The 23,602-nt window shown below is 32.3% G+C and overlaps 1 protein-coding gene across 1 annotated transcript in view; it reads right to left on the reverse strand.

The window, feature by feature from the left end:
• LOC134247319 (multiple epidermal growth factor-like domains protein 10) overlaps nucleotides 1-23,602 on the reverse strand; it is a 41,866-nt gene continuing 18,264 nt past the window's right edge. Inside the window, exons 9-12 of the mRNA XM_062729686.1 lie at nucleotides 4,911-5,048; nucleotides 4,323-4,420; nucleotides 3,053-3,162; nucleotides 1-845 (exon numbers count right to left, since the gene is read on the reverse strand). Of these exons, the coding sequence (XP_062585670.1) occupies nucleotides 485-845; nucleotides 3,053-3,162; nucleotides 4,323-4,420; nucleotides 4,911-5,048 (707 nt within the window). The 3' untranslated portion in view covers nucleotides 1-484. The remainder of the gene's footprint in view (nucleotides 846-3,052; nucleotides 3,163-4,322; nucleotides 4,421-4,910; nucleotides 5,049-23,602) is intronic.

The raw sequence follows: 23,602 nt of genomic DNA on the forward strand, positions 1-23,602 counted from the left end.
GCTTTGCATTCATGAAAATACCTAATATTTTTATTCCATTCCTGAAAAAAAAACCCTCTACATTGAACCTCAAAATATTGAATATCGTATTTTCAAGACAGACGCAATCATTAAAAAAACTTTTTATTCATTAGTCATGCTGATCTTATAAAAATATAGAACAGGAAGTGTATTGAATGATATAAAAGACAAACAAACAAATGCACTTGTGTAGATTTTAAAGCACCCATCAATTATCCTGAAACTTGACATAACTGTACAATAACAGTCTCCCTTCAAGACAGTTTTCTTGTCATTTCAATCACTGTATCTCTTTGAAAAAAATATACGCATTACGAAGAGTAGTATCGATTAGAAATTCACACTTCGAAGTATGCTTCACTAATTCTAAATTCTACTGTGCAAGAATGAATGGTTTGTAATATATAAAATTCAATTAAACCCCTAAAATGATGGTTTCTAATTTCTCAGATCCAGATAAATGTTAGTTTTCATAAGGAGAGGTTTGACCTATTTGACCAATTTCTAGGTATCCAGTGTTGTCATTAGATTTAGCATAGGTATCTATCCGTGGACCGAGTTCCTGATAGTCACCATTATCAGACACCTCTTTCCTGGGTGCTAATTCTTGATATCCACCATTGTCAGATATTTCTGTCTTTGGTCCCAATTCTTGATATTCACCATTGTCAGATATTTTTGTCCTGGGTCCCAGTGCTTGGTTCAACCCATTCTCCTTTATCTTTTCATGGATATCCTTATTAGGTGTCGTATTTCCCACTGACAAATGTTCACCTCGCCTCTCTAAATGATTTTGTTCTTTGCTTGTGCTACTTGTCCTTTTTCTGAATTAATAAAAAGATATTCATATAACTACATTCATTTCATACCTGGTAATGAATACAAAATTTTTGCATATGCAAAATGCCTAACGTATCAAAAGCCGTATCAGCCCTTTTGGGTACACCAGCAAGCTAGAGGTTCACGGCGAGATTCTTTTGTCTTGGCGCCGCGTAACCTCTAGCATCCATTATAAAAATTCTCACCGCTGAAACCTCAAGTGGAAATAAAATATTTCATTTAAAAAATAAGGCTTTATATATATATTAGCAAATGGCACGAAAGAATAAAATACTCACTATTTACGATAAAACGTACGCAAAAAACACTACCTAACTATTAGCAATAAATCCATTATCTTTAAAATCAGAAATTAAAACAAGCCGTCTGTTCAGAATTCAGGAATGGAATGCAAAAAATCTGACGAAACGAAACTAGTTTAAGGCAACGAAAATTTCGGGGTTTTTTTGAATAGCAATCCTCAAAATTAATGTGAAGTCAAATCGAAAGTACTTCTGGTGACAAAGTGGAAAAATGACAATTTTCATAAATGAACAATAATGCACACTGAATAAAATGCATTTTATGATTTCCTGTGACTTTCATACACCGTGCAAACAAGTAGGTACCTGAAAATTACTTGTTAACAGTTTATTTCACGCATAATATGTTCCACCCAAAATCTCAGGCGGAACGCGCTCGTTAGAAAATGGCCTTTGGATGTAACAGTCCGAGGTATATAAGGAGCGTAGGGACGTTACAGGCACGTAGCATCGTTTTTGAAAGTGGGGGGCCAACCAGAGATTTTTTTTTCTTACCTGAGAAAGTTGACAAGCAAAAAAACAAAAACAAAAACAAAAAAAAAAAAACCAAAATTAAAAGTTGCCCAAACTCGAAAATCCTATTTCGTTGGGAGGGCGTGTGTGTGTAGTGGCCACTTTTTCAAAGCCAACTTACTATCACTTCCAATTTTTCCCTACAATCCTTGATATCACTGTACTTGGGTTATCAAGTGGGGGGGGGGAAATCATCCTATCAATAAACATTTACTATAGTAAAGGTTATCTTGGGGAAAAAAGTGGGGGGCCAGGCCCCCCAGGCCCCCCCCCCCCCCGGTTGCTACGTCCCTGCGTTAACCAAAAAAGTGGGGGGCCAGGCCCCCCTGCCCCCCCTGCCCCCCCCCCCCCCCGTTGCTACGTCCCTGCGTTAACCGAGGCTCTTACTTATAGGGGTATCCTTTAGGGATGATTTGAATTTGCGTATTGGATACGGATAAATATCACACCCCTAAACGTTTAAAACAGTTCTTGTGATCATACAGATATTTTGGATGGTACATATTTGTTTTATTTTAAGTTTTTCAATGTAAGGATAATTATCTAATTAACAAAAGAAAAGATCATTTATATATTACGGATCGGGCATATTTGAAATGGGAGTAGAAACAAACTCAAACCGTATGAGACAATAAACAGTTACATGTAAGAAGTTCATACATAATTATTTACTTATTTTCTTCTCAGCTAAATGTTTCCTGTAAGTTTTTTTTTAATTAGTATAAAATAAACATAATAAAACATAATTGAACTGGAATTTATTCAAATTACCTAGATAATAATATATATTACCCTTTTCCACATCGCGTCCTGTATCAGCCCTCGACCAATATCGGCCTTTGGGCCATTGGCATTCTGGCTGACATTGGCATCTCGGGCTGATACAAAACTATTATGTAATATGGAAAATGGTTTATAATTTTGTCTATGTTATTTAAATTCAATTTAATATTTTTTTTTTTTTTTTTACAACTTATCATCATTAAAATGATGCATTAAAAATTTAATAAATCAAAACTATTTTAAGGAAGATGTAATACGATACGGACCGTACACAACTTAACAAAAAGTGAAGCCAAAGAACACCGGAGTTTTAACCAATCTTTGCAAACAATAATCGATTCCACGTTTCTACTACAGTATTAGACTATTCAAGAGTTGAGGCTTACTCTTGGAAAGATTATAGCGAGGTTTGCTCCAGGCATGAATGCCGATATTGATTATGGAAAGGGAACCCAGACCTGACGCCAAGGCGCAAGCAAAATTGTCCTAAAATTTCTGAGAGAGGACTCGAAGCGGACCCTTAGAGAACCCAGGAAGCTAACCTAGAGTGTGCATTGGATTCATTTTGGTGTAAGTATATGTAGTACAATTACCTTCTGAAAACAAAAAATAGAATGCCAACAGCAAGGATTACAACAATGACTGCCACAACAATTCCTGTGATAGGGGCGGTGTTTGTTTCTGGCGGATCTGGAGCAGACACCTGAAAGGAGTTAAAAATATGAAGCAAAACAAATAAACCTTTTTGATTCAAAATTTCTCTTTTAATAGATCTCAAAATAAATAAACTGATATTGATAACCAATAACCGTGTAATAGCATATACATGTTCGAATCCTAGGGAAACAGATTTTCAAGTAAAATTCGTACTCTTTTTTCTCATTAAAAAGCTGTTGGAATTATGATTGAAACAAATGACACCTTAAATTAACTAAATTTCTTTTTAATTCATCCAACACATGGGGATTGAGAAATATCAATTTTATTTAATATAATCGAAAATTTGAATTTTTGTTTTAACAGATTCGATTGGTTTTCTTTCACATAATCAAATATTTGAATTTGTTTGAACAGATTCAATTGGTTGAATAAAAAAAAGATGAAAAAAAATCAATTACATATCCATTAAACCAAGAAGAAAAAGAACTACAGTTTTCCTACATATATGGAAGATAAGAATATTGTTCTTTGTACATTTCAGGTACACCGTATGTCACTCGTGAAAATAGTTAAAGAAAGAAATTAAAATTTTAGTTAATTACATATGTACATGTAGCATTACTCAAAATCGCAAAAATATATTATAGCAGATGTTATTATGGCCAAATAATACATGTAACCTTTTTTCTACGAAAAGTTATTAGAACAACATTTACCATGCAAATAAATGAGCATAAATAGTTGTCTTAACTTTTTAAACTAAAAAAAATTCACATTTGGGGATTAAAAAATCTGAAGACTATAAAATATTTTCATATATTTAACATTATAAAACGTAAGTTCTGAAACTATTATGTTTTGGTTAACGTATCTTGTTGTCTTTAAATAAATGAACTAAAAAGTGTCTTTTATGTTAATTTTAAGAGTTGTCTTGTTTTTTGTTTTCTTTATCTTATTTTCTTAACGAAGTCTATGGAGTGAACCTGTAGACTGTGTTCTGAAAATATGAAATTGATCATTTTTCATATTTCTAAAATATCACAACGAAAAATATTTTCTAAGTAAAAAAAATGTATGGCTAATTTCATAAGATATACTTTTTGACAAATATAATTGACAAAAATTTTAACACATTTATTGATTTAATTTAAAAAAAGAAGATTATAATGCATATCGGTCTAAAATCGAATCAGTTCTACTCACAAGTGGACAAGCTCCTGTCATGGCGTTGCACGTGTTGTTAAAAAAAACTGAGCTGCACGTTTCATTACAATTGTAACCATAAAAACCCCAGGCGCATTCTAAATTGGTAAAAGATATGTAATATTTTTTCTTTTGATATTTATTTTTTAAAGAGACTTTAAGACTTTTAAAGAAATATACTAACGATTCCATAAAAAAATAAACATTAATTGGATTTTTCTATACTTTAAAAAGTGAAAGCATGCAAGAACGCATACTTAAGAGCAGCGACGTAAGGAGTTGATTCGCAGATTTGAATGATCCCACTGTGGGACATGGAGGTCCCGCGTCGCAGCACAAAAAATATCCCTACCTAATCAATTACCCTAGATGCCGATTAGAGGACAATATCGGCATTTCTCCATCGGCTGTGTCTCAGTATGAATGAAACATTCTCGAGAGGGACGTTAAACAACAAATAAACATACAAACAATTACTTAGCAGTTACTTTTGCAATTTAATGTCTACAAACTTCTCCTAATACTGATTGTCTTGTTTTAAGATATGACAGATAATAATTTTTTTGTACTTGTTGAGAACTTTTTTACCCCGAGTACAGGCATCTCCTTGGTAACCTCTATGGCAGCCATTCAAGCATGTCCCGTTTATGTGATGACATTGTTCTTTATGAAGACAAACTCCGCATGACTGAGCACAGTTTTGTCCAAATGAACCAATGTCACATTCTACGGAATATGATTATGTTTTTTAGTATACATTTATCCTAAGGAAAACTGACGTAATATTACATTATTTCAGTTTATTACACTAAAATATACTTTTATCACACTTTATATATATAGAAAAGAGTTACTATCATCACATCCTGTGCCTCTCCATCCCGCCTGACATCCACCTTGACATTGTCCTGTCACTCTGTTACATCTACCAGGGACTCCACAGTGTATATTACAGATATTCTGACAGTTGTACCCATACAGACCCTGTAAGCATTCTAAAAAGAAAGGAAATAGATCAGAGTTCAAAGTCTTTTGAAAGAATGAGTCATACTGCTTTTTTAAGATGTACTTGATATTGGAAAATTCTTCTTTTTTTTGTTTTCAAGTTATCAAATTCAATGTAAATACTTTAAATGCATTTTCTGATTTAAGATGCATTTATATGGGAAAATTCTAACCTGTTTTACACTTTTCGCCATGATATCCTTTTTCGCACCCATTTAAACATGTCCCGTTTATATAGTGACATTGGTCGGAATTTAAACATAAACCACATGACTGATTACAGTTTTGTCCATACTGCTGCCCATCACATTCTTCAACAACAAAAAACAAAATATTCTTTTATAGTTTCTTATAAGGAAAATTGGTTAAAGTTACGTTCTGGTCAAAGAAAAATTGAAAAAAAAAATATGTTGAAAGATAACAAAATCGAATGTATAGTATAAACTTCTGTCTGAAAAAGACATAGGGAAAAATAACTATGAATCGGACAGACATGCATACATGTATACTGCTTCGGACTTCATCAAGCAATAAACTTTCTTAAAACCATGTGTTCACTTTTCAGATTTATTTGTTTCTGTCTTGAATTGAAGCTGAAGATTTTTTTTATAGATTCCAATATTATTATCAAATGTTTTGTGAAAAGAATGTTCTTGAACAATTGTTTGTTTTAAATATGACATTATATTTAACATTAAAAGGGAAATAACCAAAGGTTAAATTTACGATTTTGCATTTTTTTTTTAGAGTTTTCATTCTTTAAATGTGACTTCACAGAACGAGTCAGACTTAACTGAGCTTTCCATATTCTGTTGAGCTTAAGTGTCGCATTTACTCTATACGTATGTTTTTATTAACGTTAGCATGATACTCGGTTATCCTGTATAGGGGACCCCTTTCATTTTATCCTTTATGGAGCCTCAATTCTTCAAGGCTATTGAACGGACATGGTTTAGTAAATCATTCTCTTTTCCTGTCGTGTTAAGTTAAAACATGCAGGAGTCATTCATGATTATGTGAATCCCATTCATATCCAGAGAATTTGAATAAATGTGTACATAAGTTGTCGAAGTACAATTACATTTGATACAAACATTCAGCTTATGAGGTGAGTACAAAATGTATTCATTCTTTAATTTAGTTTTGTTAATTTTAAGGTCTTGTATAACTTTGTTCAATAACATGCATTTAATTGTGTTTAAAATTCTGTAAATGTTGTAATTGTTCAATTGTAAAGGTTTCGTTTCTATAGATAGTCTGGTTAGCAGTAGACGTTGGCTGGTTTTCAAGTATTGTGTTCCTTTTCTGTAACCTTTCATATACGTATTTATTGTAAATTTCAGTATCGCTCTACTTCAGTATGTGTAATGTTGAATAAATACGTATAAAAAGCAAGAGTATGTAAGAATGCAGTACTGTTATATGTTATAAGCTGTTTGTTAAAAGCTGTAGCCTATATGTTATATGTTATGCTAAATGTTTGGTTAACCATTTGTGTTAATACTTGTATTTTAATACTTAATATAGCTTCTTAATGAGAGGGTCCCATCCAGAGAGAAGGAGAGCGTGAACAAGGAACACTACAAAGTCCAGTGAATTGTTGTAACTTTTGTAACAGAATATATATTTAAAACTTTTTGACTTGTGCTGTATTAAAATTCTAATAGCATGGATTACACAATTAGTCATCCGGCCACATTTAGTCAATACAGTAGTCTTTGAGAGAGTCTCTCAACATGCATTACCAGTCAGCGAATAATAGATATGTTCATTTCTCTCTTTCTCTCTCTCTCGGAAATTTATACGTACTTTTTTCACATCGTGAACCTTTGTAACCACCAACACACTCCAGACAAGTTCCATCCACTATGTTACAATAACTATCCTGACAGTTTTGTGAACACGGTAGTGAGCAATTTTCACCGTAAAATCCTTTAGATTGGCAACCTGCATATAAAAGTATTATTAGAAATTTAATTGTTTAATGTCTGACTTTTTTTGTTCGGTACTGAAGATAAGTCGATGTAAGGAGCAAAAAACATTTTGAACATTTTTAAGATAAGTAATTGTTTTATACATTTTAAACGTTGAAATATCTCAACGTTAAAAATGTATAAAACAATTATTTATCTTTTTCAACATTTCAGAAACATCGTCTTATCAATTTTCGATAATGTAAGTGTAGATGAATAGAAAAATAAAGATATTTGCTATTTTAATTCGTCGAAGATTTCTGTAGTGTATAACTACACCTTTAAATCAAAAACTCTTAAATGAACTTTACTTATCAAGAAGAGAGAAAAATCTAACGTCTATTTGTTCAAAACGATTGATTGCGATACGAGGAATGCAAACTCCTTAACATTAAGCAAAGTCTAAAATTCATATAATCAACAATATAACAGAAAAATGTTGTATGAAGTTGGCAGCGTAATTGCTAAATGCCATTGTCAATTGGATGTCTTATCATTTTTAATTAAGTTTTAATTATCTTTAAAAGCAAGATTTTTTGGACTATCAAAAAATATTTCAAGATCTTTTATAGAATGTTTTTAAAATGTTAATTGATCATAAATCTTTCTTGAATGTACCATAGACTTGGACTTCACAGAGTTCATTGTGGGCGTATTGTGAATATCCATTAGGGTAGGTAACTCCTGGGAGTCTCTCATTGTAGTAGATGACGTATCGTCCATTAAGAATGCAATCAATTGTTATCGACTCTGGTATTGTAAATCTTGTGTAATTTGTGTCCTTAAAGCACAGGACCCCGTCATCTTTGTCTGTTGTGTTCGAAACATAAACTGAGAAGCCAAGGAATCGAGGCGCGTAACCATTCTTTTCGTCTGAAACAATATTTGCTTACAACTGTTTAAGTATATCAGAAGTCCGACCCATTTAAAAATACAGGTCCTTTCATCAACTTCTTCTGTAAATGAAGTGGGTATTTTTTTCACTCGTTGTTATGTTTCAATATGTGAATTCTACTTGTTTTTAATTGTGCTAATATATCAAGCAATTAACCTTGATATAAATCAGCTTTAACATAATAGAAACATAACAAATTGAAATGAAATTAAATGAAAATATTAATGGATCTTCTTAAAATGCTCAGTTTGCTTTTGACGGAATATTTATTTTACTAATATACATCTACATGTACGCTGCACGGATTTATCTAAAATAGCAAATATACATTTTTTGAAAAAAAAAATGCATAAAATTTTCAACAAACAATACATAAACATCACCTCTATACATATTTACCAAACACACCAAAACGATGTTTAATTTATGGCATGTATTTTTTTTTTATTTCTAAGCTTATATCCTAGCTACTTGGTGTTATTTTTTAAAACTTAAAGTGGTTTACCCCATGCACTGTTATCCGTCCTATAATATATCTTGATATGATGTATACTGAGTACTTTTCCCAGGTCTACTCTCCACTCGGCTCTTATTATGTAATTATTGTTTATTGTGCATTGACCTCCTGCAGCTGACCTATCTGAATATCGTCCATCCACAGCTTTATTTGCTCCCCATTTCACAGTGCAATACGGATACTGCTGCCAGGCAGGCTTGTTTAATGCAACATTTTCTAAACAAATAAAGACAACGAATACAGTTCAAGTTCATTTGTTGTATGAATCTTAAAACTAATATTTATTATATGAAGTTAGCTAAGTTAATAAGATATTCCATAAATAAATAAAGTAATAACACACAAGAATCCTAACATGTATAGATGTTAAATATAGCCATAGGGATACATAATGTAAAATTTTATCTGAACAGCTCAAAATCGTCTTTATAAATCGCTTGGAAATGACATTTTTTTTTAAATTCACTAACAGAACATATGAAATTTTGACCCTGACTTTTACCTTTCAAATTAGAAATCATTAGGTGTCGTCAAAATGCCATATGAAGTTGTTGTGTAAAGTTCATTTGCAAAAAAAGCTGAAAGGCTTCTATTCAAGCTCTTACACGAAATAAGTGTTAAGCACAAAACGAAATATGTATGTGAATGATTGATCTTGACCCTTCACTTCAAGAGGACTCTTTCTAGGGTTGTAGGTATACACGCAAAATTTCATCGTCACATCGCAAAGGCATCTCAGGATATTGCACGGGAGCAAAAGTGTGACTGACCTACCGTTGAATATACCAAAAATTATTGCTCCCCCCACACTTTCACTAAAAGCATTCTTTTTTCCCGCAACTCCGTTGTAGTTATTGCAGATATTATTTGCTTTGCAAAGGATATAATTTAAACGTAAACAACTCAGGAAAATAATGGAAAAGTTGTTAAGTTCAGGAAAATATAGCTAAATTATCTATTATTTTTAGGAATTAAGAAATGGGGAATATACAGTAAATCATCTGGAATCCGGATTTTTTTTTCTAACGAACATCTTGGTCAGACTATTTTCAGAAATTTGTCAAAAATTTTCAGTCCCTTGTTTATAAGTCAAATATCATCCATTCCAGACCTTCCCTTTTTTGTAAACCGGTCGCTATTCAAAGAACCATCTGCATATTTTTTATCTGTTTCTTTGTCGGCTGTCTTTAAGAGAAACCTTGCTAGATCATTTATTGTTCAGGTAATATGTTTAAAGATCTTTCCTGTGTTGACAATTTTGATTTAAGCTTTGATAAAAACTACCTTATAGCTAACGTAAAGAAAAGAAAAACAACAATGTGCCCCTACATTTTTTTTTCTTTTTGATTTTTCTCTTTACTGTTCCTCTCTCTCTCTCTCTCTCTCTCTCTCTCTTTCTTTTTCTCCTCCTTTTTCTTCATTATATTAAAACAACTTTAACATGTATTTAATGAAATAAGAAACATGTGTATGTTAATGTCTTTATGTAAGATTGATACATGCATACGCTATCTATAATAGCTACTTGAATGGCGATATATACGTGAATTTACTTTTGTATGCATTTGTTTGATATAAATGTGAAAGTTAAAATAAAAAGTTAAAACCTTGCAAAATACCAAGTGACAATGATGACTGCGTTTAGCATGTCTGTCGAAAAAAAAATTCATCACCTCTCATACGTTCGTTTTGTCTACACAACTTACGTCGCTAGTATACAATGATGAAAGATATTGGTTCATCATTTTATCACAACGTACATTTGAAATTAATCAACAAATATGGTTTTTATCAATATTGATTTAATTTCTATCATATTTGTTAAAAAAATAAGATGTGAATAAGTAATCTGTTTTCAACCAAAAAAATATATATATTTACAGCTACATGTATACGATGAGGTTTTCGAGTGTATTTTCAACCTTAAATAATTTTTAATTTCAAATGAACAAAATGTATTATTCAACTCGTGATTGAATTAAAGAGGTAAAGCCACGAACCATCATATTTGGCCCTGTGTTTTTCACAAAAATCGAGTTTCTATTCATGGCAGGTATTATACGTTAATTATTAGAGGACAACATACTTCTTTTCCTTACGTAACTCATTTTATTTAATAATGCGCTGTTAGGCACGTGCGATTGTTTGAAGATGCGACGGTTTCACAAAAACGTTAAAAAATGCCGATTTTTCGACAGATTTTCCCAAAATTAAGTGTGGCCACAGTCAAGAACAACTTTCATACTTACCATATGTATAAGTATTGCTGATACAAATCTACACGCTTAATATAATCGTTGTTCATAAGTGTGGCCAATATGAAATATGCCTTTACATTAAATTTTGATGTCGCAAAGATTCACCAGTTTTGTTAAACATTCGGTAATATTTTGTTTATATAACAATAGTTGTATAAAAATTACACACAATATATTAAAAAAATAGTCAGTAGTTCGTTTGAAACGAAATTTGTGGAGAGCCATGATCTTCGATTTATATTATCTGAATTCAAAACTCAAAAAACATATAAGTTACATTTCTCTTCGTCGGTCTTTGAACATGACGTTAAAAGTAATACAAATACGTCAATTGTGACGTCATAAAGACTGTAATTATTTTAGATGGTAATTGATTTTTTTTCAAGATGAATCACTTAAACTTTACTCGATATCATTAAATTACATGTATTAAGAGAGGTCTATTTTTATTATCTCCAATTTCATCCCCTTTCAATCGCCTGTTTTCGTTTTAAAGCTGTACACTATCTTCGTTGTAATTAACAAATTGAAAAAATGGACCTCCCCCCTTTTTCTGGATCCATATCACTGTGAAAACATGGAATATCATAATCACGTCCGCCCTTCGTTATACAAGCAAAATAATATTGTGCTAGCTTGCTGCTAAAATATTAATAAAAAAGAAATAATGTACGAAATTGAAGGATTTAAACATTGTCTGCAATTCCACGAAACAAAATCTTGAACTTGGGTGAGTATATTTCAATTTGAAGTTCCTTATAATATTACGAGAGGTGTTACATATTATAGCCGCAATTTACATACGTATATCAGCCATCGTTCTATTTTACTTTTAAACAAAATCTTCTTAAATAATTTTATGCAGGTGTAGAAAAGTAAATTTTCATACTGCTTCAAAAGCAAAAATCCTTTTAATGATCATAGGGGCTTGTCTTCCGGATTATTAAAGGGTGAAATAATTTTTTTTTAATTGAATCTTCTTTAAATACACTTAAAAATTGTTAAAATAAAGATCCTGACACTTTCAGCCAAGAAAAACCACGTTTAAAAAAGACGTAACACACCTATACATAAACTCTATAGCTTTAAAAAGATTCAATTTTAAAAAAAAATTTATTTTACATTTTGAAATAATCCGGAAGACAAGCCCCTATGTTAATGATGCTGTACGTAGCTTCGCACTGAGGACATCGATGTATGTACATATATGTATACTGTGTATTGATATTTTCATCAATATATATTTCAAACAATTATAATTCCATTTGGTACAAATATAGAATACAGAAATATGTCAGTGCATTGGTGTGTCTTTGAATTCAGTATTTATAAAATATTTTCGCAACGCCCCTTCGCAATGTGCTTTAAATATTTACCTGTAGGTAATCTATGCTACAGGTCGTCAGTTAGTTGGAGGTAGATGCAAGGGCAAATCTAAAGAAATTATACCTACATACACAATCGAAAAAAATCAATTTTTACGAGTGAAAAAACTGACGAAGTGAAATAAATCTATTCGATAGTGTTTGGAGGGGGGCGTTTTCATTCATAAATACAAACATAAATCAACAGGGTAGGGTAATTTACTTTCTTTATTCTATAATTGTCAAAATATCGGCTGATCAGCAACATTGATTTTGTAATTGTTGCATGGTCGAAAGCGTTCCATATCACAACAGCGGGGGTGATCTTTAATCTTCTTTATTGTTAAAAAATATAATATAGATCTTAAACTGCATAACATATAACTGGCCTTGATCTACACTTGAACGGACTTACATATTCCAGTTTTTGATCAAAAGGGGTATCAAACATTATATAAAAATACAGTAGTTATTTAATACATGGGGTGTCCCAGAATATCAGAATTATCTTGTGCATGTGATTTCGTTGCCTTCATAGATCATAATTTTAAAATATGCTAGCTTGGTATTTAAGATGTGTTATTTTCACATTTTTTCTCTCTATCCCCGAGATGATAGCGATTTGATTGAAATTCGTTGAATTGGTAAATTATAAACATTACCTCCTTTGTCTGTGTACCCGGTATTCATCAATGCGCGGATCTAAATGAAGAGACTGGGATTTGCGGAGTTTTAAATACCTATACTAAACTAAGTAAAAGTGACCTTGGATCCCTCCTAGATGACACTGAAACCCTGGAATCTGTGTTGAGTTTGTATAAAAAGTCAAGGTTTTATTTGTATAGAAAAACACAATTATCATCGCAAACCACGACCACAATGCCCATACTCTCCTATTCTGGGGAAAAGAGCTGTATGCCGACTCCAGACCGCGTCTTGAGAAGATGGGGGAAACAATCCGAAACATGGGAAAGGAGTTTATGTGGGTTTATTTTGTTTATTTGGGGGGTTTCTTTGCTGTTGAGTTGTTTTGTTTGTTTGCTTTTTTTTTGCATGGGAAGAGATTTCTGGCTTGTATATTTTTTGACTGGAAAAAATTCTGGATCCGCGCCTGTTCATCGTCATCTGTTGGCGTTTAAAGAGGTTTAAATAAAGTGGTTATAGATTTGGTAATTAATTTACAGTTTATCCAAACAAGTGCCGTCAAATGTCTTTGACTATGAATCTCGAATGAATTTCCAGTATGCATAGCAATGTACACTACCCAAGAGCTTCTACCGAAGGGATAACACTTGACGATAAAAAACGTGTGCAGGTATGTCGGCAAAATTATATCCTTCCATATGTACAGCAAGTCCGAGGGATAATTTTAAACAAAATGTCCATACAATCATGCAAGCATGATACGCAACAAATATATGTATGTACACATGATAATGTTAATTACGCACGACCCTTGTGTTTTGAATAATCGCACAAGTTGCAACGGCTATTAAAACAGCCTTCTGTTGCCTATACTATGATTTTAAGCCCCCCCCCCCCCCAAAAAAAAAAAAAAAAAAAAAAAAATTGAACACTTAATATTCACTTTTTTCGTGACTTTACGGATTAATCAATACTATGGATACAGTTAATATTTACACCGTGAATAATTTCCCCCTATTTTCTCTTAATGTATCATTTTTTTTTTGTTTTTGATTTGTTTTTGATTCAACAGGACAATATAACAGTATTTGACACTTTTTTAATCAAAGCAAAAACTAGCTAGCTACATGACATTGTATTTATCTCATGATTCAAAACTTCTTAACGGTCCTATGATAAAATTTCCCAAATTCTTATGTAGGGTTTATTTAGCGGATCCCCCCTTTCAATAATGTAGATATAATTACCTTCACTTTAACGTTTCAACCGTTACAATTACGAGGGGTTATTTCTGAGGCTATAAAATCATCACTATGTAGTATGTAGTCTGCGCTTTCAAAATTGATATGGAACATAAAGCAACACAAACTAAAGAAATGTTGAAAATTTTAGCCTGATATGTTCATTATTTGCCAAATTATTATAAAAGGAAAACAACATTATATGATCATCCGGCGCTGTCGTCGTTTATTTTCATTACGTCCGATAACGTCATTGTTTTTCAATGTCCTCTTCTTATACCTCATACACTTTTTTGATGAGATTCCCTGAAGCTGAGTAAGGACTTAAACCCGCCTTGTTTATATGACTTTACAATGTCATGAACAGTGGCCTTCAATGAATATAATATTCCAGATGGATTAATAAATTGGGAGAGATGCGCGCTTGATTGTGCCGGAATATTTTGCTTTTGGGAGTTCAATATCTACAACACATGATCAACGTCATTTTGAGGGGATTGATTTTTTCCCACCTTGACTGCAAATCGACATTAACTGTGTATCCCTTTTTTCTCTGAATCTATTTTGACATTACAAGACAAGAATTCTGAATGCATTTTATTTCTCTGTAGCCAGTTTCAACATATTTTAGGTCTATACTATTTTTTTAGGGGCAAAACTTTATAGAATGTTTGAAACGGAAACCCCTCCCCCCTTTTGACATCATTTTCAAGGCCTCATTTGTTTGGACATTCCGTGTAAAATTTACAATAAAATTTCATAGAACTTCCAGAATGAAGTGAAAATTTCATATTTTACAGAACAATCGTGTCCCGACACATACCTGAATTAACGGGATTATTGGATGTCAAATAATCATGTCAAATGAGTTTTTCTCAGTTACACATAGGTCGAAAAAACGTCGTTTTCGAGGTTGCGCCGCCTGGACATACCATTGCTTACAAAAACATTAGTAATTTATCAAAAAATAAAATTCATGATTTGTGGTTTATTCCTTTGATAGAAAAGATGTTGCTAACTAGATATTTCAAAATTCATAGATGTACCTTAATCGGTTTTAATTTTATGGCGCTAGTCCACGAACTTTTTGATAACCCCTCGTACATGCGTATATATAACGTCAAAAGTCATGACGTTATACATGTAGATTTTACTTGAAACAATACCATTTTCAAACGACTATAAAAAGAAAACTGAAAAAGATATCACTAAAAAATAAATTGTGTTATAACCCACAAAGTCTAAACTATCACAGAGTAAAATTTCATTTATTTTGGGGACAGGGCATATTTTGGCACTTTGTGGCTGTAGCTCTTTAACAGTAACAGAAATCGTTATTTTAAGATATCATCAAGAAATTCACAGCCGGCTTTACTGGAACAGGTGATGGTCTCAGGGCATGTATAAGTAACCATGCAGTGAGGAGGCATTTTGCATTAATGATGAAGTTGAACTGTTCAATTTCATAAAATCTTGATGTTGTCTCACTCGGCAAAAATTTTAACCACAGGTCACCAGAGTCGGCAAGTCTTTCTGTACATGCAAAGTCAGCCAATGTAGTTCCTGGTACTAAATGCAAGTAAACTCCAACTTTTATTTATTTTGTTATCAACATTTTTTTATCCACTCGAAGTCATAATTTAATAGAAATTAAATGATGAAAAATTGCTATTTAAATCCTCTCCTATTGAATTTGACACTTTAGGAAATGATTTAATAACGTGTGCAGGATATTTAATTAGCATGTTCTACGGTATCGCCGTTGCGCCGAGCGCAGTTGTGTCATCGTAAACCTATTTAAAGCTCAGACTGGACAAGAAATAGTACATACTGTGCCGTCATATGACGTTGTAATTCAAGGAGATAGACGAACCTCTGGTTAAACGAGGCGATAGATCATGTGTAGAACATTTTTATGCATTTAAGGAATGAATAAAATGGCTACCTAAGTTACACTGTAAAATCTTAGTTATACCAGTAGGACTTGTGTTGAAATTTAATTCATTCCTAAAAATGAAATTTTAACTCATTAAGTTTTTCAAATTTTCAACCTAACATCAAGCCGATTAACATTTTTTTTTCTTATCCAGTCAACCAATTAAATGAGCCCTTACAATCCTATTTAATTATCAAAGAATACACTGTATATTGTGGGGTAGAGGAAATCATTTTGTTTCTTTTTAACTCTCAGCGAAGAAATAAAAGTTAACACATTTCTTCAGAAGGGAAATCTTGACCTTAGTCATTTGTATTATTGTAGTATTGGCAGCAAAAGAATCCTGAAAAATTATATGCAAGACAATTTGCATGAGGAATATACATACTTCATTTCTGTTTAACTCTGTTTCTACACGTTTGTCTACTGGCAACTCCCTACTCCCTCCGATTGCTAGTTAGTTACTTAGTTTGTATTTTAAAAAAGTGCAGGGTGAATACAACGTATTCACACGAACACACATATACCAAAAGACGTAGAGAGAGAGAAAATGTGTATAGAGAGAGAGTGAGGAGATGGATAGCGAGAAAAAAAAAAGATAATTCAAAGAATGGATAAAATAATCCTACCGTAGAAAAATGCATTTCCTATCAAACTACCATATAAATGAAGAAGCACAATGCTTTTATTCATATCCCTTGTGTATCTTTGCACCAGGAAGTACAATGTACCTGTTTTGAATAGGTCAGGTGTCTGTACACGTGCACAGTTGATATTTGAAAGCTCCCTTAGAGATTTAAATGAAAACTGAACGTTTTCTTCTCAGACAATATATATCGAAAACTTGTGTTGAAATGAAAGAAGATATGTTGTATTTATCGGATTTTATTAGATTTTTTTGATAATTTTTTTTTTTTTTTTTTTTTTTTTTTTTGAAGCAGTTCCAGTAAAATGATTTCGTTTTATCTATTTAAAAAATGCTAGTGAAAGGAACCTTGTTTACGTTTAAACATTTTGCTTTCAAAGCTCTTTCGAAAAAAAATAATATGTTTGTGAAAAAAAATATTCAGGTGTCTGGTAGGTACGGAATACCTGGAGGGATAATGACACACCTGTTAACACTTATTTGTTGTGACATATTTATTTTGAATTATTCATAGTGGTTAATTTATTGCTGGGTATAAGTATATGGGTGTAACAATCATGTAGCAAACATTTTCAATGCGTGCCTAGGTGTACATTTATTATGCTGGAGCCCTACGGTACTGGTATACTGAAAGTCAGGCAATCGATCTAAAAGTTTTACATAATTATTAAATATGTTGTGTCAATTGAAAAAAAAAAAATAATGAATTGCATTTTTATGATGTTGTAATTGTAACTGTTTACATATTTAAGCATAAAAAACAGAAGTGGAACAGAGTCCAGGGTTTTTTGGGTTTTTTTTTTTACTCAAGGTGCGTTACTCTGGCACGGGTGCAAATGAATTGCGAGGTAGAATAGCCATAAATCAAACAAAAGACGTCCTTTTTATTTTTTAAATTCAACATATTTTCACATAAAAAAAATGTTTAAAAAATGGATTTTAATGATATAAATAGAAATAATTTCTATCTAAATTCGCTGAAATATTTTTTTTTTTTTTAATTTTCATCCTTTTAAAAATATATATGCATTTCTGATAAAGTCAAATAACACTATTGCCAAAATTTAACTTTATATCAAAATGATACGTTGATCCTTTTTTGAATAGTAGCTTTGGATTAACATCTTGGTTAACATTCAGTTAAGCAACGTTGTAATTTCTTAATTTTAATTGTTCAAAATCTTATTACTTTGTAACTTTGGGGGTCAGAGCTCTGTGCTAGCTCTGGGAGAAGGGTGCGAAGAAAACAAACAATATTCAATCTCAAAATTACCGCTCACGGTAGCTCAGTTGGTAAAGCGCTCGCTTCCTGATCATGAGGTCGTGAGTTCGAATCTCGGCTGCGACCGATCTAAGTCGATAAAAAATGGGTAGCAACTGTTCCTTTGCTATATGCTCGGCACTTTGAAGTGTAAGTTGCGGGTCCTTTGGATGAGACCTTAAATACAGAGGCCCCTTGTCAGCGGCAGGCGTTGGCACGATAAAGATCCCTTACTGCTTAATGGCACTGAGTGCCGAGCAGAGGTCAAACTTTGAAGCCCTTCACCGGCATACGATGACTTCTCCATATGAGTGATAAATTCTCGAGAGAGAGGTTAAGCAATATACAATCAATCAGTTAATCTCAAAGTCCATTAAACAAAGCAGGATAGTAGCAGAGCAAACACGGACCATAAAATAGTGAGCATCCCCTGCATCGGTCCCACCCGTCATGTTCTCCTTGTCATAATCAGGAAATAACGGAAAAATTCGTCGTCTATTCAGTGTATAAATAATGAACTTACAATTGGTATGAAAAACATCAGTCAGCATTTGACTCAATGATAAATGGAATGTGCTGACAAGGTCATTGTATCGACCATAGAACTTACAAAATGATGACTTTAAACCAGGCTGCTGATATTCTTGTTTCATCAACTTGCTTGTCAATAATTTACCTCGTTTTAGAAATTGTTCATATGTAGAGCATGCTCTTGCGTAACGAATCAACTGAGATATATGGACTCCGTATGCAGGTGATGAAGGTATATTGCTGCATAAATAATGGAAGTTGACTATAGAAAAGTTAAAATCATCACTTTTATCATAAAGCGCTGTTGTTATATTACCATTAACGTCTTTTCAAGTAAAATATCCCAGTATGAAACATATGTGTCAAACTCTCTGGAATCTTTTATCTCAAGCTCACCAGGATATATCGTGTCGACGTAGGAGTGTAAAATAATAATTGTTAATTGACAATGCGTCGTCGATATATCTTAATACCGAGTTGAAGGCCACAAGGAGTGTTTTCTTCTGTTGGACTGCTGTACGAGTCATTGCTCTGGGATCACTGTTGGAGTCACTGCTCTTGGGACTGCTGTTGGAGTCACGGCTCAAGGGACTGCTGTTGGAGTCACGGCTCAAGGGAATGCTGTGGTAGTCACTGCTCTGGAACTCCTGCGGGAGTCACTGCTCTTGGGCTGCAGTGAGAGTCACTGCTCTGGGACTGCTGTGGGAGTCACTGCTTTTGGGACTGCTATGAGAGTCACTGCTCTAGAACCGCTGTGGGTCTCATTGCTTTTGGACTGCTGTGAGAGACACTGCTCTAGAACCACTGAGGTCAATAACAATGCCTTTTTTTAACTTCTTTAGAAATATAATATATGGAATTGTGTATTTGATCACACAAAAAGAAAAAGAAAATAATTTTTCTCACTGTTCTCACATGCTAAAACATCGTCGACATTAAAAGTATGTAGCCAAGCTGTTCCAGGTCGATGGGGATAGAGATATGCATGTTTATAAAACACTGGATTGATTGATTGTATGTTGTTTAACGTCCCTCTCGAGAATTTTTCAATCATATGGAGACGCCACCACTTGTCGTTGAAGGGCTACAATTTTTGTCCTATACTCGGCACTTTGGGCCATTGAGCAGGGAGGGATCTTTTTCGTGCCAGCACCTACTGTGACAAGGGCCTCGGTTTATACGGTCTCATCCGAAAGACCGGTCTCAACGTCCCACAGTGGAATTCGAACCCACGACGTAAGGATTGACTTCTTACTTCGCGACTCTAGAGCAGACGCTCTAACCACTGCGACACGCGGGCGACCTAAAACACAGGAACTTAACTAGTTACGTACTTTTTAAACTGATAAATTTCTTTATTCCCGTCTTCTTAAAATGTTGACACGAACATTAATAAATAAAACTTTGTTCTTTTATGTTTGGTTTATGAATACCTTGAATATAAATTGGTGTAACTTATGATATACTTAAATGTTAATTAATTAATTATATTAAACAATGTTTTTTTTACTAATTTATTTATTTTTGATAATATCCAATAACTCACATTTACAGAAATAAACCGTTAGATGTTTTTTGCAATTAGCATACTTACTAAGCAAGGCAACATTCGTTTGAGAGAAAATTAAATTTTCCTTTTAATTCACGGCTTCAAATATTTTGAGTATTTTTTTTTATTTTTTCTTAGTTTTACAACATTGAAATACTGTATTGATCCGTATTACTTATCAGTCAAGTTTTATCCTATAATTTTGTGAAAGTAGATCAAAAATTTCACCTTCACCTCTGAAATCAGAGGAAATGAAATAACCGAAAAATTCAATGCTTATAGTTGAATATAAATTTCATGTCAACCATAGACCGTGTTTTTTTTTCTTCCATTTTACTCCTGCTTTGCATTAATCGAAATGTCTAAATTTTTTATTCCACTCCTGAAATATACTTTACATTGAACTTCAAAATATTGAATATCGTATTTATAACATGGACGCAATCATTATTCATTAGTCATGCTAATCCTTACCGGAAGCGTATTGAATAATATAAAAAACAAAGAAACAGATACTATTTTGTAGATGTTAAAGCATACATCAATTATCCTGAAATTTGACAGAACTGTAAAATAACAATCTCCATACAAGATAATTTTCTTGTCGTTTCAATCACTGTATCTAATTGAAGAAAATATATGAATTATAGGAGAAATGATGATTAGAAATTCGCGCTTTGAAGTATTCTTTACTAGTTCTAAAATTTACTGTACAAAAATAAATGGTTTGTAAGATATGAAATTAAATTTATCTCCTAAAATGATTTAATCTAATTTCTCAAATCCAGACTAAAGTTAGTTCTCATAAGGAGAGGTTTGACGTATTTGACCAATTTCTAGGTATCCAGTGTTTTCATTTGATTCAGCATACATATTTTTCTGTGGTTCGAGTTCCAGATATTCTCCATTCTCTGTCTTGGGTCCCAGTGCCTGGTATCCACCATCGTCAGATATCTCTGTTCTGGTTCCTAGTTCCTGGTACAACCCATTTTCCAAATTCTTATCTTGGATATTCTTATTAGCTGTCGTATTTCCTAAGGATAATTGCTCACCTTGCTTTGCTAAATGATTTTGTTTATTGTCTGAGCCACTGTTAATTTTCCTAAATTAGTTAAGAGATGAAAACAATATATATATTAAAACATGTAACATAAGAGTTAAATTCATTTCAAAACAAGAAATCATTTATATGAGTCCTAAAAACAAACTTCATTATTTAGAACTGGAAACTAAAAAAACCTGATAATATATTATATTTTATTTAGATAAATATCCTGTGTTAAATGTAAAACTATCTTTTATTTTTGTTTTAATTTGAAAACTAATTATACATGTATTAAAAATATCTGGTATATATGTGAGCGGCATATAAAACAGTACTTAAAATTGATTGAAGTGCATGCATTATAATTACCTTCTGAATATAAAACATAATATGACAACAGCTACGCTTAAGCCAATGGTTGCGACAGCTACTCCCATGATAAGAACAGTGTCGATTTTTTGAGAATCTAGATCTGAAGCATACACCTGAAATGAGTATACGATTCATTTGTATCGAAATAAATTAAGAAAGCAGGAAATATTGATAATCATATATGTGAACTGCATTAAAATATTGCAATAAATATAAATATACGTATTTTTTAAAAATCAAATTCAAGGCAGATGATGTTCCCATTCATGTCATAATCTTTAATGATTTATCATATTTATCTACTCAACTATTGTTACAGCCAATTTCATCACTTTTTAGAAAATTAGATTTTTAGGAAACAATAAAGCTTAAACCGCACCTTCCTCTTCAACGTTTCAATGATTTGATGAATCTTTCATAATTCAACATTTAAAACATTGATGAGGAATTATTATCTATCAATACTAATTTCCATTCTTATGTAGATACGATATATCGCGGTATGCTTGAAATAAAAGATATCATAGAGTGTGAAAATCTGTTTCATATTTGGATAGTTAACTGAGCAAAGAATATAATAAAAATCTAGCAAAAGTGTTAATAATAAGTATGATGTCTTTACTTTTCAATCATCAACTACCATCGTTTACATAGCACTCTGCTTTTATCAACCGCATGCAGGGTTTATACGAGATCCGTTCAAAATTCCGCGGACTTGTTGCAGTTAGTTTGATTTGCAAGATCATACTTTACGTGCAATAAATGTATAACGTATAGCTATGTTTCTATCATTGCAAAACACCATAAATCACCTCTAATTGAATATCATAAAAATAATCATTGGCATTCAATGTTAAATTAAAATAAACCTCTCTTATTTAATACATTTGCAATATGTAAAAAAAAAAGACTTTTTATAAGACCTTACTGAGAACTTCAAAGATCTTTAAACCACATTCAGGGATATAAAATGAATAATTTTGCATGAAAAGATTAAATTTTTAAGCTTCATTTTGAGACATTTTGAATTCAACTATTATTTAAGAGTTATCATTCCTGGCTGGGCTGAGGCTCGGAGTACCTTAAAATCACAATTTTATAAGTTCTATGGTCGATTGAATGACCTTGCCAGCAAATCAACAAAACAAATTAAATGTTAAATTATGTATTTATGCTAACTCTAACAGGCCAATAAACTGGAAAAATGAATTGTGGGCAGAGTTGTTCGTTAATTCGCGAACAAGATCAGGAGCATACAATGGAACTAAACTGTCAGCAGAAGATCCTCACTCATCTATGGCACCTTATCCCTACTCTGATTTTTAAGTCCATGTTTGCTCTAAATCTGCTCCAATTGTATCCATTTGTTAGATGGACTTTGAGCTTGAATACTGTTTGTTTTCTCCGCATCTTTCATTCGTAGTAATTAATTTGAAGAAAAAAAATTCAAATTAAATAAGTTAACTCTAAAAAATGATTTCCATACATGAAGATCATTGACGAAGAAGAGATACTAGCTTGAGGATGAAAAATATTTGGGAAAAAATCGTCCGATAAATACACAAGTTACAATTCAGAATGTTTTATGATATGTTTGGAAAAATTAAGACAAAGAACTACTAATGCATCACATATATTTAAAAAAAATGATAGTATGCAAATGATGTTATTGTTATAAAGTTCTATCAAAATTGAAGAGATTGATAATGAAGAAAAATATTTTTTTCCTTTTACAGACAAGTATAAAACATAGAGGTAGGTAGAAAATTTTCAAATTAAGATCATTTAAATGCGAACCGCCGCGATAGTACAGAACTATATGCGGTATATTGCATATACTTGCCCCCACAAAAGTTACATTTTGAAAACTTCATGAAATGTGCTGAATTCAATTAATTGTATGAGAAATGTAAATTAACAGAACATATTATAGTTTCAAAGCAGTTCATTCACAATTTTTGTTTTTATGACGTCACAAACTAGTCCAATTTTAGAAATTTTTTTAGAAATAGGACAAAATTGACAAAATTTCAACAGTTTTA

The sequence above is a fragment of the Saccostrea cucullata genome, unplaced genomic scaffold, assembly GCF_032062105.1.
Source record: "Saccostrea cucullata isolate Sc308-1 unplaced genomic scaffold, CSIRO_AGI_Scuc_v1 ctg2049, whole genome shotgun sequence".
Taxonomy (NCBI): domain Eukaryota; kingdom Metazoa; phylum Mollusca; class Bivalvia; order Ostreida; family Ostreidae; genus Saccostrea; species Saccostrea cuccullata.